The sequence below is a fragment of the Sinohyriopsis cumingii genome, chromosome 3 (assembly GCF_028554795.1).
Source record: "Sinohyriopsis cumingii isolate HCF-2022 chromosome 3, ASM2855479v2, whole genome shotgun sequence".
In the NCBI taxonomy this organism is placed as follows: domain Eukaryota; kingdom Metazoa; phylum Mollusca; class Bivalvia; order Unionida; family Unionidae; genus Sinohyriopsis; species Sinohyriopsis cumingii.
In genome coordinates this window covers 112,171,361-112,187,524 of record NC_142963.1, presented here as the reverse complement: position 1 = coordinate 112,187,524, position 16,164 = coordinate 112,171,361, and the positions used below count along the sequence as shown (strand labels likewise).

The following is a 16,164-nucleotide window of genomic DNA, read 5'->3' as shown; positions in this document are numbered from 1 at the left end:
GAGAAGCATCCTCCTCCTCAATTAAGAGAATGCATCTTTCTTGAAGAAAGCAGTGGCACTTTTTTAGGGCTATCTTCTCAAAGCTGGGATTGAATGCTCAAAGCTCCCTGACTACTGGAGGGAGGAACAGCACTTTCCCAAGCCTGAGAAAAGACTGGATGCATTGCAATGCCCAATCATAGAGTGATTTGACACCCCCACCCCCCTTTAGGGGAAGGTCAACATCCTCCAAGTACTCAGAATTCTGGTTTGAAGCAGCTGATGCAACCCCAAGATGACTATGCAAAATTCTTGCTGTCTTTGTTCTGGGGAGAGTTCTTCCACAGATCAAGGTTGCCATTAGATTCAAGTGACCAGTCACAATACCAGACACCAGTCACTGAACACTGGTCACTGGTCAAGCCTCACCAGGTATGAGGTACCAGTCAGCAAAAGTGGGTTTTCATTCACCTGGCATAGGCTATCAGTCAATGGCTAATGAGCATCTGTGTGCATATATCAGTTACCACTCAACACTTTCTGAATTACCAGTAGGTACAGAGTCAGGGATTGGGGCATTCCTCTCTCATTTCTGCTCACTTGTGAATTATTTAATCACATGGACAGAGTCCACATTTATGCCCTGTTGGGATAGCAGTAGTAGTTGCTTCCCCTGATAGTAATTATGTTCCATTTGACATCCATAACCTCCCTCTTCACTGACAAATTTAGCTAAATAATAGTCACCGGTCAATGTATTACTGATATTTAAATGCATTGGGGGTGAGCTAATGTTAATTATGTGGTACTTATCTGTGATTGTCAGATGCCTTCCTCCCTTCCAGCTGTGGTATCTTTCATTAGTCAAGGTTCTAGAAAGAATGAGGCGATGCTTTTGCATATAGACATGTGAGACAGGGTTAAAGACCTTTCTAGAATAGGAGGAAGATACAGCTGGCATGGGCAGGGATTTTTACATTGATGAAACGGCAAGCTGTACAATAGACAGTTATTACATAATTGCAATTGGTTAACACCCCCACCACCCACTTCATTTCACCAAATGAATGTCCAAATGACAATATCTACATTGAACTTGTGAATTGTCCATCATTACAGAACTATTTGTATCATGTAAGAGTCAGCAAGGAAAATTTGCAATTACAATCAGACATTATTTGTCATATATTAGAGAATTTACATTTTAAACGTTTATAATGCTTTATTCCTCATTGACAGTTTATTTGTTACATAATAATTTCATTGAGCCAAAAATAAAATGTAATGATCTGATACAGTTTGTTTCATTTTCTTCATAGTGTTACGGAGAAAACTTCTCAAATAATGTTTTAATGTAAGTCAATTTTCTCTTCTAGCTTTATCACTTGCCACGTTTGAGTGTGAAAATCCAGAGACCAGTTATGACAGGGAAAGGCACAAACACTTGAAGTAAGTCTTGTCTGAAGAAGAAAGTGTCCAATTCATGAACACCAAGATATATCAAAATTCTAATAGGTTGCCAGCCGATCTTGGTCTTGGCAGCATGTGATACATGCTGTAAGAGCACCTGTTGTCCAAAGTTAATTTGACGTTGAAGACATCTCTTGTCTAGGTCTTGTGTATAAATATGTTGGATGAAACAAGTGAAGACACCCAAAAATTAAACATGACATTTTCATACAGAAGAATTTAGTGGTCCACAAACCTAAGCTTACTGAGCCAACATGATTTTAACCACCTTTCAGGCCTATGGGCAGGTGGCAGGTTTAAACATTGCTTAGTGGGTAGTCAAATTGAAATAGACATCTTATGGTGACTTGTTGGTCCTAAGTGAATATGGTGCTTATCTGACATCCATTATATCCACCACAGTGACCATCTTGAAAATCTTTTTGCCAGACTTTCTGTTTAGTTACATTCCAATGAATTAGTTAAAAGCCAGCACTCTGATGTTGATTTTAAGATGAAAGGTCTTAACTCACAATTTTGGCTGTGTTCGCTTTTGAGCATAACATGTACAAGCATGAATTCATTTTTTTGAAGCCCATTTCTTGGGTTTATTATAGAATAACTTGAATGATGCCACTTAAATAACTATCTGTCTTGAAAAATTGTAATTAGGGACCATCCATTTAGTACATACACAAAAATCTGCTAAATCTTGACCCCTCCCTATACACATGCATACTTTTTCACCCACCCACCCCCATGTACATACACCTGATGGACCTCCTCCCCAATTCAATAGAACAGCCTATATTTAATCCACGCAGAAACAATCAAAGATAATAATATTGACCCCCCCCCCTTTTTTTTTTCCTATGCATATGTACAATATCAGTAGACACACCCCATATGCAAGCACATGCATTTGGGTTAAAAAATATTAAAAAAACATGGCATACATTCTAAATGGATGGCCCTTTATAGCTTTAACCGGGGGGCCCCGAGTAGGCAGGTGGTGTAAAGCGCACTCCGTTATGGATCACTGCCATCTCACCTCTGTCTGCGTGGGTTCAAGTCTCAGATTCGGCCAATGTGGGTACATGAGAAAGCTTGCCAGTAGCTTCTCGAGGGTCGGTGGTTCTTTCGGGGGATTTCCCAGGTTCTTCCTCCACCATTAATACTGGCTGCCATGTATAGCCTACCGTGTGCTGAAAAATGGCGTTAAACCCTACAACAACAACAACATAGTTTTAACCAAACTTAGCATGTGGGTATTTCTTGCCTTTTTCTGAGGTATGTTCATTCATTTTCTATCGCTGAAATTAGGTTCAAGGTTAAAACTAAAACAGAGAAATTAATGTTGCAAGTATCTTGACAAGATTTGAATTGTCTGGAGAAAATATTTTTGTTACCAAATTTGCTATGCTGGAGTTTCTCAAGAATATAAAGTGAAACTCTTCTAAATTGTTCAGTATACCTGAATCCCACAAGACTGAATATATTTTGTCCTGAATTTTTCCTCCCTTAATATCATCATTTTTCCCCCCAGTAAACTGAAACCCCAAAACAAATTTGAATCATAAATTTGAATTTTACGTCTTGCAAAACCCCCATTATATCTGAAACTCAGTTCAAACATGGAAATATATTTTAGCTGCTAAATTCCTGATGCATGCTGGCACAGATTAATTACAGTTAGTAAGTACTGTAGTGGGTTGAGCTGTGAGACAAAGACCTGGAAAATGTCCCAAGAGCATGCGAGGTTAAATAAATAATAGACGCACACACTGATGTAGATTATGACAGACAGGAGGCTAATCTGAAGTTTTTCACCATGCAAAAGAGACAAAGGGAAATCATTAATAACTAAATCTGTGTAGGAAAGCTATTGAATTTGGCTTTAAACGTTCAAAGGTCAAGATCACTGACTGAAAGAAAAAAATGGTTTCTCTAAAATAACATTTGTTCTTAATCACTGACCTAATCAAAGCCTTGTGGATTGCTTGCACTTAGAATCAGAAAGAAGCCTATTGATTTCAGGGTCAAAAGAGCAAAAGTCAAGGTCACTCTGAAAGAAAAGATTTCTGCACCAAAACATTGGTTATCAAGAGGGCTATTAATTAATGGGGTGAGCAAGGTGTTGTTCATGTTACTCTTGTCAAATAATGAATATACAAGAATGATCTGATGCATACACAAAGTTGAAGTGTTTATTGGTTGATAAACCAGGCTTTTCACTAGGTGTCCTGAATTTGTGTTTATTCGAGTTATTTTGTGCCATAAAAAATGTACTGAGTATCAAACACTCAAAGCCACAAGATAGTTATTTTCTAATTTCTGATTACCTTTCTCAACAGGGCAGAGGCTGGTTTATGACAGGGATTTTAAAAGTTTGTGAAAAGGGGCAGTTACACATCAGCTTCTGCAAGTAGGCCACTGGTAACCTTCTTTATAAGGGTCAATGGACATTCAAGTGGAACAATATGGACTTTGTGAAATAGGAAACATGGACAAGACAGGATTCAATAGAACGAATTGAGTACTACACTGAAGATAGATCAGTTGATTTTGGTTGCAGCTAGTCACGATCAGGCATGTGGTCTGTCAGACTTGGAAGCTAAATGCGCAACTTGATATCTGTAGTTCATGGATCAGTCATGTGTATGCCAGAGCATGGGAGTACTGACAATAAATGATATGCATTCAACATGGGGGTCTTTTATTTTATGTATAATTTGACATGTAATTTATGTAAAGATTCAACTAATTGTATGTACATATATATGAAACTTCATATCATAATATATAAAAGGAATTAAAAATTCTGTGATGAATAAAACCAATGCCTTTTTGTCCAATGTTGTAAAGATAGTAATTATTTAAAACAGGCATGTGCAACTTTCTCCAGTGCATGGGGTAGATAAGAGATTTTTAAAGCCATACTGTATGATGTAAATAAGCAAATAAAACTAGGTTGCACTTGGCTGAGTTTTTTGACCTATACTTTTTCTAAATGGTCTGTATATGTCTTTCACTATCTTTAGCTTCTTCTTTGTATGAAAGTAGACTATTTACAAACTGGGAAAAATATTTAGTGACCATTTGTCAAGGAATAAACTTAAAATGCATACCTTGATAGTGACCCACATATTCAAAATAGAAAATATGCTTTGCAGATCATGCATAATTTATAAACTCTCAACACTTTACAAAGACTGTAGATCACAATATTTTAGTCACTTTGAATTTTAACAAATCACCAGATGATAAAAGTATAATTTTTTATGAGGTTTTGTCCAACGAAAAATGGTGTGCTGCTATGTAACACAGATGACATGAAGTGCCATTTTATTCAGTCGTTATAGATTATCAGACTTAATCTATTTCTTTCCTTTAGTCCAACTGCAAACTGCAATGATCCAGATCTGAGTTGCAGTTTCTTGGGAATAGTCAGTGGGACAAACAATACAGATAATGACTTGTGCAATATGAAATGACCAATCAGGGTCTGTGTTGCTTGCAGTTGGACCTGACCTTTAAGCAAGCATATAGTGCAGTTCGGACTGATAATGAGGAGTGTTAAGATATAACTGTCGACAAACATTAATCCATATTTAAAACATTAATCCAAATTGTCCTGTAAAACATCATCAGCAGGCCATCCATCCTCTCGCTTGTTAGTATTAGGAGCCCAGTAACTCAGTTACTAAAGTGTCCAACTTGTAATCCAATATCATTGCTTTGATACCCATCCAGACCAGCCCAGTTTGGCAGCCTTGGTGTAACCCTTGAGCTTCAGTTTCTTTGGTATGATCTGGCCAATAATGTTAAAACTGCTGTTAGAACCAACAAAACTAAACTTCTTGGTATTATATTCCTAAAGTTACATGTTGCTTAGAAACGGTGACTACTATTGTCCATCTAAGTTATAGTTCTTGTAATAAAACTTTTTTGAGCATGAATTTTAACAACGATTTGCTTACTAAGTTCATGAAAACTGTATGCTTGCTAAAATGTTTTGATTTATAGTTAAATGCAATTTACATAGCTTTCTCTGTGAATTTTCACTTTGCAAGTAAAATTGTACTTTGAATACTTATATACACTTCATTTGATTCATGGAGTGTTGCATGCAAATGAAATTTTGATTTAAAAGCAAAACAGTACTGTATATACTTGCCGATAAGTTCAGTCCATCTGGGTCTATGTGTTTATTAGTAGTAATCAGTAATACAAACAACATAGACCCAGATCATCTGGTGCATTATGCATTGGTTGGTCAGGGTCTATGTTGTTTGCTGTTGGACTTGAATTATAACTAGATATATCTGGTATATTAGGTGCCAAGCATTATGTATTAAGGCTCTGCTAATAATTTCTTTGATATTTTTTTGTGCAAAATTTAGTTCTCTTTTTGAACATTTATCTTGAACTTTAAGACAGTGTATCAAGAATTTTCTCTGGTGCCAATGAACATTTTAGAGTATTGTAATTTTGTAACATAGTTTGAATTTACATTGTTCCTATGGAAAGACCAATGTAATGTTAAATTTGTTATCTTGCCAAAGCTGTTCAGGTTTGAATTTCTTAATATTAACATTCAGTTCTTGAGATTGGTGTCATCATGTGAAACAAAATATCTTTGTAAGACATTCAGTAAATGTTGTGTTGACTGACTTCATGCAGCTTGGTATCTTTCTTGTCTTGAAATTGGTGCTATATTGTTACATTTTTAATTATATTTACACATCTTATTAAATCACTTTTAATCTTGTGCCCAGAATTATACTTATTTAATGTGGAAATATAGCAATTTTAATGAAACACTGATGAGTCTGAATCTGTGTGTAGAATTTGGATCCACTCTCTCAAAGCAACTTTGAATGGATTGGCAAATATGGCATTCATCTCCTTTCTCATCGTTTTAGCTCGGTTGGTTATAGGTGAGCTGATGGTATAGCCATGCATCTTTTATGTGTCATCGATTATCTGTCAACTGTCATCCATCTGTCCATCAACCCTAGTTTGTTAACACTAGAAACTTCATTTATGATCAGATTTCAGTTAAACCTGGTAGGATAGTTTATATCACCAGGTCTTGGAACAGTATGATTGTGAGCGACATCTACTGATATGTATGAAGTAATATTTCATCTGACTGGCTGAGCTTGTGAACACTAGATGCCATATCTTTGATCAGGTATTGATCAGACTTGTTATTTCAAATGTTGAATGCCATTTCTCACAAATTAATTAAATGTATGTTTTATTTTAGGTTTTTGTATAAAATAAATAACCCTGTATACTTTCATCATGAATTTTTCCAAATTGAATTACTACCAGCAAAGAAACCCATGACCTTAATAAAACTCTTGGGGGGCCCCGAGTGGCCGAGTGGTCCGTTACGGATCACTGCCATCTCACCTCTGCGTGGGTTCAAGTCTAGGATTTGGCTAACATGGGTATGTGAGAAAGCTTGCCGGTAGTTTCTCATGGGTCAGTGGTTCTTCTCAGGGTTTTCCCTGGTTCTTCCTCCACCATTAATACTGGTCGCCATGCAAAGCCTATCGTGTGCTGAAATATGGCGTTAAACCCCACAACAACAACAACAACAATAATAAAACTCTTGAGAAATTCAATAGTCAGTTTATGCTGATTAGGTGGTTGGGAATCAAACCCATAACCTTTTGGTTACAAGTCTAACACATTACCCACTGAGCCACCACAGCTCCCTTGTGTGGACATTTTAGTGGTTTCAAAGACATGACTCCACACGTGGTGGTCAGTAGGATAAGGACTGACTTGGAAATTGATGCTAACTGCATGTATTAACTCCCCATGTAATGCTGAGTAAATGCATTTACTTCAAGGGTGGGGGTTTAAACAATTTCTAAATTATCAATCAGAGCCTTGTCCCCAGGGGTAGAGAGAAAGAGAGAGCCAGGGCCTTGTCCCCAGGGGCAGAGAGAGAGAGCCAGAAGATAATTTTGGTTGTATAAATGACTTGGCCTTTCTGTGCTGTAAAATATAAATGACATCAACATTAATAATAATGTTGCAACTATGTGCAAGTTCATATTCACAAACTGACATTTGTCAACTATGCAGGTGAATGAAAGTATCACACTTGAGCCTCTTATTAGTTCAGCTAATGGCTAATTAGTCACTACCTATCTTTGACGGAAGTCACTACCTATCCTTGATCAAAGTTGCTACCTATCCTTGATGGAGAAAGAAATTTTGCTTTCATAAATTCATTTTACCTGATAGGAGACATCTTCCAAAAAGGACTAGCTCATTGTTTCATAGTGACTCTAGGTGATACTTTGTGTTTGGATGATGAATTTAGATATCTTTTGTAAATATAGCCTCTATTATTTCCTTTTAGGAATCAGTGCTTAAAGAGTGGTATCTCTGGACACATTTCTCACATAAAATTTTACTTTCATGTAGAATGTGTTCAGATTACACACACACACAGTGCCTAGAATCACTGTATTGTAGAAGTTATGATCTCAGGGAAGTAATGGGGAACAGAATATTTGTGCAATCTTGTTTCTGATTTTTTTCCCACAGGCTTTGTACACATTACATTTTGCAATAGTGTGAATTTGATGATGAAAGATCAATTCTATATGGTTGCTTGTTCTCCTCCCCTCCCCTTAACCATGTTCTTGAAACCAAGCAAAATTTGGATAACTTTTCAGAAAATAAAATTGAAGCTGACACTTTGGGACAGTCTCCTTCAAGCTTGTCCTGTCATTACATATGAACTATAATCTGTGAGTTCTACATTGTGTATGAACTAATGATTTCTTAAATATATATGTCTGTGTCATGGACTCCATTTCTCTTACTTAAAAATGTCAAACAATATATACTAAAATCTTTAAATTGTTGCTTATGGATGCCCCTTCATATGTTTATCTGCCTCAGATTTTATAAGAGCGGTTGCCCTTTTTACTTTGAAACAAATAATGTCAGTCTAACAACAAATATGGCCTCCATGGTAGCTATCTTACAGAAACTACTCCAAAGCAGAATGTCTTAGAAATGTGAGAGTTCAACAAGAAGACTTTGTATTGTTAGCCCCAGATGAAAATGGTGCCAATCTGACAGCCAACATTTACTGCCACAGCAGATAATTTGAAAATCTTGTTATTGCTGAAGAATATACGAGATGATTTAAACACTCAGCAGTTAAAAAGATGAAAGAATCTTTTTTTGAATTCCTGGAAAATTCTGTTTAGCATCAGTCCCATCAAGTGACTTTGGTTGTTAGAGTTGCTGCCCTTTTTGATTTGCAGCTGGATAACAACATTTGAAGCTGCCTTGAAAATCATGTTATTGCTTCTTCTCCTGAACAGAAATATTGGCATTGAGTTTTCACCTGGAGACTTTTTATGATCTTGAGTTGGTCCAAAATGAATGTGGTTTCAATGTGGCAACGATCTTTAATGTTTTGTTATTGCAACTCCACTTGAATGGATGGTCATATCAACATGGGATTTTCACTAAAAGACTTTGTATGATGTGTACTTGGTTCATAAATGAAAATGGTGCTGATATGTTACTCAGTATGGCCACCATGGCAGCCATCTTGAAAATCTTGTTATTGCTTATCTTCTTGGATGGAAAGTCATATTAATTTTACATTCTCACCAGAAGACTTCTTATGATGTCTAATTGGACCAAAAATGAAATTTATGCTGATCTAAATTCCAGTATGGCCACTAGGGCAACCATATTCAGTGGCAAGGTATATCAACTTTGGGTTTTCACCAGAAGTCTAATCATGATATCTAATTGGTTCTGAATGAAAATTGCACCAATCTGACCAAAAATATGGCTTTACAATGAACATATTGAAAATGTTGTCACTAATCCTCCTGAATGGATGGTCATATCAACATGGGGTTTTCACCAAATGTCTTCTAATTATGTTCCAGTTTGTTCTCAATGAAAATGGTGCTGATCTTACATCCAGTGTGTCTGCCACAGTGGGTTATTTGAAAATTTAGCTACTGATGAATATCAGAGATGTTTTCAATACACTCATGAATTAAAAAAGAAGAAATAGTATTGTTTTTGAATTCCTGGAAATTCTTTTAATCAATTGAGTGCAAGTGCATTTGAGGAACTTGTGTGCTAACAGTATTGCTCATTATCTTTCCGAGCTGGTATAGTATATGACAGAATGTTGTGAACTTAGCCCATAAGACCAGGTTAGCTTATGATATAGTCCTGGATGGTTAGTGCACCATGCATCACCCATCATGCATCTATCAACATTCGTTCTTTTAGACTTAAAAAAATACCAAATTTGACAAATTTGGCAGTGAACATTTTGTCATTTATCCAAATAATGCTGATCAGGCACCAAAAATGGCCGTTGTTACTAAAAATAAAAAGCCTTTACGTTCTCAAAAATACTGGCTGCAATATAAAGTCTATCTTATGCTGAGCAATTGCATTAATCCCAGAATGACAACAAATTTATGTAAATGATGCCAATCCATCATCAAATATGGCTGCCATTACCAAGCATGTAAAACTCTGATCTTTTCAAAAATCACTAATTTTATCTAAAGTTCTTACAGAGCATCCTGGCTTCTATCACTCTTTTATGAATGATGCTGATCGAGTGTCAAATATGGCTGCCATTAATAAAAGTATAAAACTGGTTCAGAAACTACTGCACAGAATTTGATTACATTTGATATAAGCGTCCAAACATGAAGATCAATAAATTTTGCAAAAACAATGCTGATCCTATCTCAAATATGGTCATCATTAGTAAAATAAATATTTTAAAAAATCCCTTTTCCAAAACAGTTGAATAAAATTTGATCAGACATGACAGAAAGCATCCCGGCATAGAGACCTTTGATACTTATCTACCATCAACTGTGGCCATTGGTATTAAAATTAGAGAAACCTTGAAAGCATCTTCTCAAAAATGACAAGCATCCTGGCATAGATGCCATTAAATTTTATACAAATTATACCAGTCCACTATCAAATATCACCACCCTTACTAAAAATAGAATAAGTTTTAAATCACTTCAAAAAAAAGCTGCTGATAAGAATTTTGCATACAGTTCTTTCTAAGTTTGAGAAATGATGCAGACCCACCATCAAATTTGGCCACCACTTCTAAAAATGGAAAAGTGTTTAACTAACTTCTGATGAAAAACTGCTCAAGAAAAATCGACAAAATGTTACGGAAGGCATTCTGGTATTGAGAGCATTCCGATTCCATTTTACCATGCAATATGGCCACCATTACTGAATTTTAACAAGCTTACAACTGCTCATAAACCACTGATAAAAGGCATTGTGGCATCAAAAACTTTCAATTTTATACAGATAATGCCAAAATGCCATCAAATATGTCCGCTGTTACTAAAACTAGAAAAACCTTTAATTACTGCTGAAAAAAATAAGAAGTGGGCTACCTTGAACATTGGCAGATTTATTCAAATTATACTACTGTGCAATCAGATATTACGAAAAGTAGAAAACTATGCAATTTTATTTCACCAAGCTACTGAATAGAATTTTACCAACTTTGACAACTCTGGCATTTTATTACTGGACACATGATGCCGATGCACAAATGGGTTAAGATACAAAAAGAAAAGAAACCTTGAAACACATTAATAACCTATGGAATCAGCAGCATTGGAAGACATCAGAAAGCATCCCACTGGCCCAGATTTCTTGGCCAATTGATCTTGCATTTGTTTATTAAGCAGATATCAGGAGGGTAAGTGATCTCAGGCCCACTTGGGCCTTTTGTTAATCAACCACAATGAAACTTTGTACATGTTATAGTCATCGTCTGAAGATGCATGTACATGTATTAAGAAAGCACCATGCTCTCAACATTGTTTTTAGGATTCTTGCCCATTTTGTCCAGCAGCTGAATGCAGTGTAAGAAAATTTAATGCAATTTGTCATTTTTATTATGGACTGCTTTGAAATTTGGTACATATTATGAGCATTTTCTAAAGATTTGGATATTGAGAGATCATTTTACTCCCATTATTTATATAAGAGTTTTTACCTTCTACTTCCATATGGATGCGATGTTGGACCAAGTTTTATGAATTCAACTACTCCTGCAGTTTTCATTGTTTGCTATGAAACTATTAACATATTATGATCTTCAAATGTTATGTAACTAATCATTGTAGTCGTACTATTTTCTCAAGAAATGTGCAATTTTTTTTTTAACAAAAGACCTGTCTCCACCACAGAGGTGGGGTGGGATGCAAGAGAGGCAGTGGCTATAATTATATGAACAAATCGCTCACCTTTCCTCAGTTTTTTTTGTGGGGGGGTGTAAAACTACTTTCCATTTTTAAACTGCATCCTCACAGGGAAAGTATCACTTTGTAGATAACATCAGCAGGACTGCTTGGGATACAGTCACAAGTATCTGAATATTCATTGTTGGCTTATTGGAAGAATTCAACTTTTGTCAGTACCTGATATGAATTACAGCCAAGCAGTTCATCCTATTCTGTTTTATTGTCCTTTCATTTAATATTATGTGTTCCATTCATCTCACATTTCATGTAATCCATTTATCCATTTTCTCGTCATTTGGAACAATAAATTTTCTAGTCTGCAACAATAAAGCTGTTGTTTTCTATGGAAGTAGTCATAAATTTTCTAGTCTGCAACAAGAAAGCTGAACCGCTCCGGTGGCCTAGTGATTAGAGTGTCCGCCTCGGATGCGGGAGGGCGTGGGTTCGAACCCTGACTGAGTCTTACCAAACTTACAAAAATGGTACTAACAGCTGCCTCGCTTGGCGCTCAGCATTAAGAGTTAGTGTTAGGACTGGTCGGCCTGGTGTCAGGATAATGTGACTGGGTGGGACATCATGCTACATGTCTGCGGCATGATGCCCCAGTGCTAGACATAACTATAAACTGCCACACTGCAGACATCGTAGTGATATGACTGAAAAATTGTTAAAAGCTACGTTAATAATCCAAATCACACAATAAAGCTCGTGTTTTCTATGGAAGTAGTCTTATGTTTTCTAGTCTGCAACAATAAAGCTGTTGTTTTCTATGGAAGTAGTCATAAATTCAACCATAAAGGATGAGTTGTTGGCCATATGAGCTGGTCAAACTATTTTTTTATTATAGATAATAAATAGTAGATGCAACATTCTAGATTTTCTTTATTTACCTGCCCCTTAATTAGGGTTTGATATTAACCTCACCACTTGGGGGCTGGAGCCATTCCGAGTGCTGTCATTTGACATGAGTTGCCTTCTTAGTATGTAATGCCAACCACCCAACATGTAACATCTGTGTATTGTACATATGGATGAAAATGGTGGAGAAAATCGACTTCAAAAGGATATCTAGTAAGTTTAACGTTGAAGGTCTAACTATGTACCAGAGAAACCATTACAGATGCATTTGAGGGAAAGGATGTATTTGTGCGAACACTGACCGACAGTGTAAAAGTGCTTATTTATGAGTCCATTATAGTCGTGTGCTCCCCTTGTCTTGACGATGTACAAAAGTTTTCTAATTTGAACAACTTTATTTTGATTGAATGCAAAGGCAATCCAACTGCATCAAATGAAATTCATAGACCTGAAGCACTGAAATATTGGTTCAGTCCACCAAGGTGTAGATAGGACAACATATCAGAACTTTGGCTAGCGGAGATGATGAAATGGGAGCCTTGCAAGTCAAAGGTTAAATGAGATCTGTAAAAATTGAAGCAGCCTAGGTCAACCAGAAAGGTGCAGGGAAATAGCTGGTCCCATTTATGACTTGCATAAAGAGTGGAGTGATACTTGCAACATTGTTAGTAAGAAAATATTACAAATTGGAATTTATTTAACATGACAAAAGGCTAATGGGTACACAATGGGTAGATCACCAATTAATTCGACAATAAGTAAAGAGTATACCTAAGTATATAAACATGACTCAGATGTAGCATATGTTCTTTGCTATTTATTTGGGGTTAGGGAGCAGTTCCAATACCCTACTGTGGCAAGAGGGTGGCAAACACAGCTGTTGGTGTGTAGCAGATCAAGCTAACTGACGCCATTCTTAACAGAATTCTCGAAGGCTGACAGCATAGAGATTTGAAAAGCCGAAGGTTTTTTCGGACAGTGGTAAAAGACTCGGAGAGAATAGTTTTTTTCACACTATGTCTGCCATATGTGGCGACCATCATAAGATGGGGGTCTACCAAATGAACATGACAAGCCTGAGCCTGCCAGACACTGAAAAATGGATTGCCACAGATGGCATCACAAAACAGGTGTATGGCCACTACCACAACGATCTTTCAGCTTTGTCGATATTTGGGATGGTTAATACTAGAGGATGGTAACTGAATATCTTCAAGCACTATTTGCAGTTCCTCATGGATCACCACTGCCAGAAAGATATATAGATGGCTGGCCTGGAATGTCAGACCTATCAGCCAGGCTGAACATTAACCCAGTTGCAGAGGCCTGTTTTAATTCCACGCTGGATTGGCAGTCTACGGCAACTGCCCTACTCAACAGATTGAACACGACCTCAAAACATAGATAATCGCTGTTTTGAATCAGCAAGCAATGTTGACCTGCTCAGGAAATACTGTGAGCACCTGGTAAAGGTTGTTTTTACAGGCATTGCCTTTCCTGTCAAGATTAGTGTTATTGCCAAGTTTGAGTGCCACAACAAAACTATCGCAGTTAATGTCTTTGGTAAAAAAAAAAACAAGGTCTCTATTCACTACATTGTAGTAGGAAGTCAAACCACAGGCTATCAGTCTATTACTGATTGCCAACGCGGCATGTGGTGAAGGTGAAGCGGTTGCAGGGATAGTAGAAAAGAGCTGCAGTATATAGATAAAGAAAATAAACCACATGGTACAGCATAACAATAAAAAAATAAAAAGAAACATGTCTGTCTCCACTGCCTCCACGTCTTCACCCAGAAGTGACCTGTTTGAAGACCCACACCAGGTACTGTGATACAAGATAAAATCCACAGGCGATGCAAGTGCCATCCTAGCCTTACCAAACCACAAACGCCAGATGTGTTCGATACTATGCGGACTTTGAAGCTCTTCATAATTAAGATAAAAGCAGCACACAGATAATCACTAACCAGGTTCTATGTAGTGTCTGCTATATGGTTGTTTGCAGTGATGAAGTATTCATGAAGCAAGTGTTATACCCATGATAATGAGGTTGCCACTTTTATCAAGAGCTTTATGCGTCAACAATCAGAGGTGTTCCATGAAATCCCACTGGAAGGGCATTGAGTGAGGATGAATGAAAGGTTTGTAATGACAGCCACATGCGACAAGAAACGACCATGTGTGAGACCACTGCCATATTTCAGGAAAATTCAGTGGAGCCACCCATTAAGCATGCAATCTCTCGCTGGCGAATTTAGGTTAATGTTTCATGTGGTGTCGCGATTGTTTAATATTACTCTGTGATGGTGCAATAATCAGGTGTACAATATAGCCACCTTTCCCAAGTAGTGCTTGACAATGGATGTAAGCTCTGCGCTGTTTGCAGAATGTAATCCCAACGAGATACCACTGGCTGATTAACACGTATGATCGTTACTGCTGTGAATCAGCCCACTGTAGCTGTTAAACGTCAGCTCAGAGGTGAAGCGGTCTGAAAAGCCTCACTAATAGTTCTTTATGAAGTCGTGCGGCACAAAGAATAGGTTTCCAAAGGCGTCAGCGACAGACGCGTCGGACTAGGTAGAGGTAGCGACAATGTCCGCTTTCTGTATGTTCTTGTAGACTGCGTTGGTCATCTTTTCCGTGAGCCAAAGATCATTGTATACACCCCCAAACATTAGAATTGACAATAGTGGCTAATCAATTCGTTTCCTTCGAGCCTAACACTTGTCTTCTTGACGACGGCGCAGTCCAGGGGTCTCACGATGGTACAGTTGGCATTATCCTGAGGTTTTGTGCGGTTATTCAAAACAATTGTAAATGTCAATCTGGAAATGCCAGGCACTATACGATCGTTGTCAATGAAGTTGCTTGGGTTATAAATCACAGTAGTCGTGTTCCGGGCTTATTTCACACCTAGCTCGTGGTGGTGGGATCGGGATGGGTCGAGCTTGTTACCGTATTGAGACGTGCTTGCGGCGTTATTTGAAGCAAACAATATGCTTGTTTGATTATGATGAAAAGGTGTACCCTACACCATTTGCACGCTAGAAAGGGATAGGTCCATAGGCTAACCATATCAAATATATGTCGACAGAACGGCAACGATCATTAATCCACCGCGTGACAAAACAAAAACTGCATTACAAGAGATATTTTGATGTCTGAGGAGAAAACAGTCAAGGAGGCGATGGCACGGGAGCTCGGTAGTCTCCCAATCGTCCTATGCCTCGACAAGGCACTGCAAGTGACCAGGCATAAACATGTCTTCTTTAGTTGGTAATAAGACTGGCAAAAATATACTTACATTTTTTCATATTGAATTTCTTCAAATTGTACTTTCCTCGTCCTGCAAATCCGAAGAACATGAGCTATGTAATGGGTTCTAAAGCTTGATTACACATTTCGAAATTGTACTGTAATTTCGACTACATTCCAGGTGCAGTAACATCCTCCTTGCTACACTCAAAATGACATGAACATTTATTCCATAGCGTCTTTTTGAGTTAATATTTTCCCAAGATTATGATTCCAAACATTGAATGAGAGAACAGAAACACAAA

The 16,164-nt window shown here is 37.3% G+C and overlaps 1 protein-coding gene across 3 annotated transcripts in view; it reads left to right on the top strand.

Moving 5' to 3' along the window:
• LOC149803593 (ras-GEF domain-containing family member 1B-like) overlaps positions 1-12,071 on the top strand; it is a 189,056-nt gene extending 176,985 nt beyond the window's left edge. For all 3 annotated transcript variants that reach the window (XM_089953336.1, XM_089953337.1, XM_089953338.1), the window contains 2 exons: positions 1,356-1,428; positions 3,783-12,071. In XM_089953336.1, coding sequence (XP_089809462.1) covers positions 1,356-1,428; positions 3,783-3,801 — 92 coding nt within the window. In that variant the 3' untranslated portion in view covers positions 3,802-12,071. The remainder of the gene's footprint in view (positions 1-1,355; positions 1,429-3,782) is intronic.
• Positions 12,072-16,164: the final 4,093 nt, after the last annotated feature.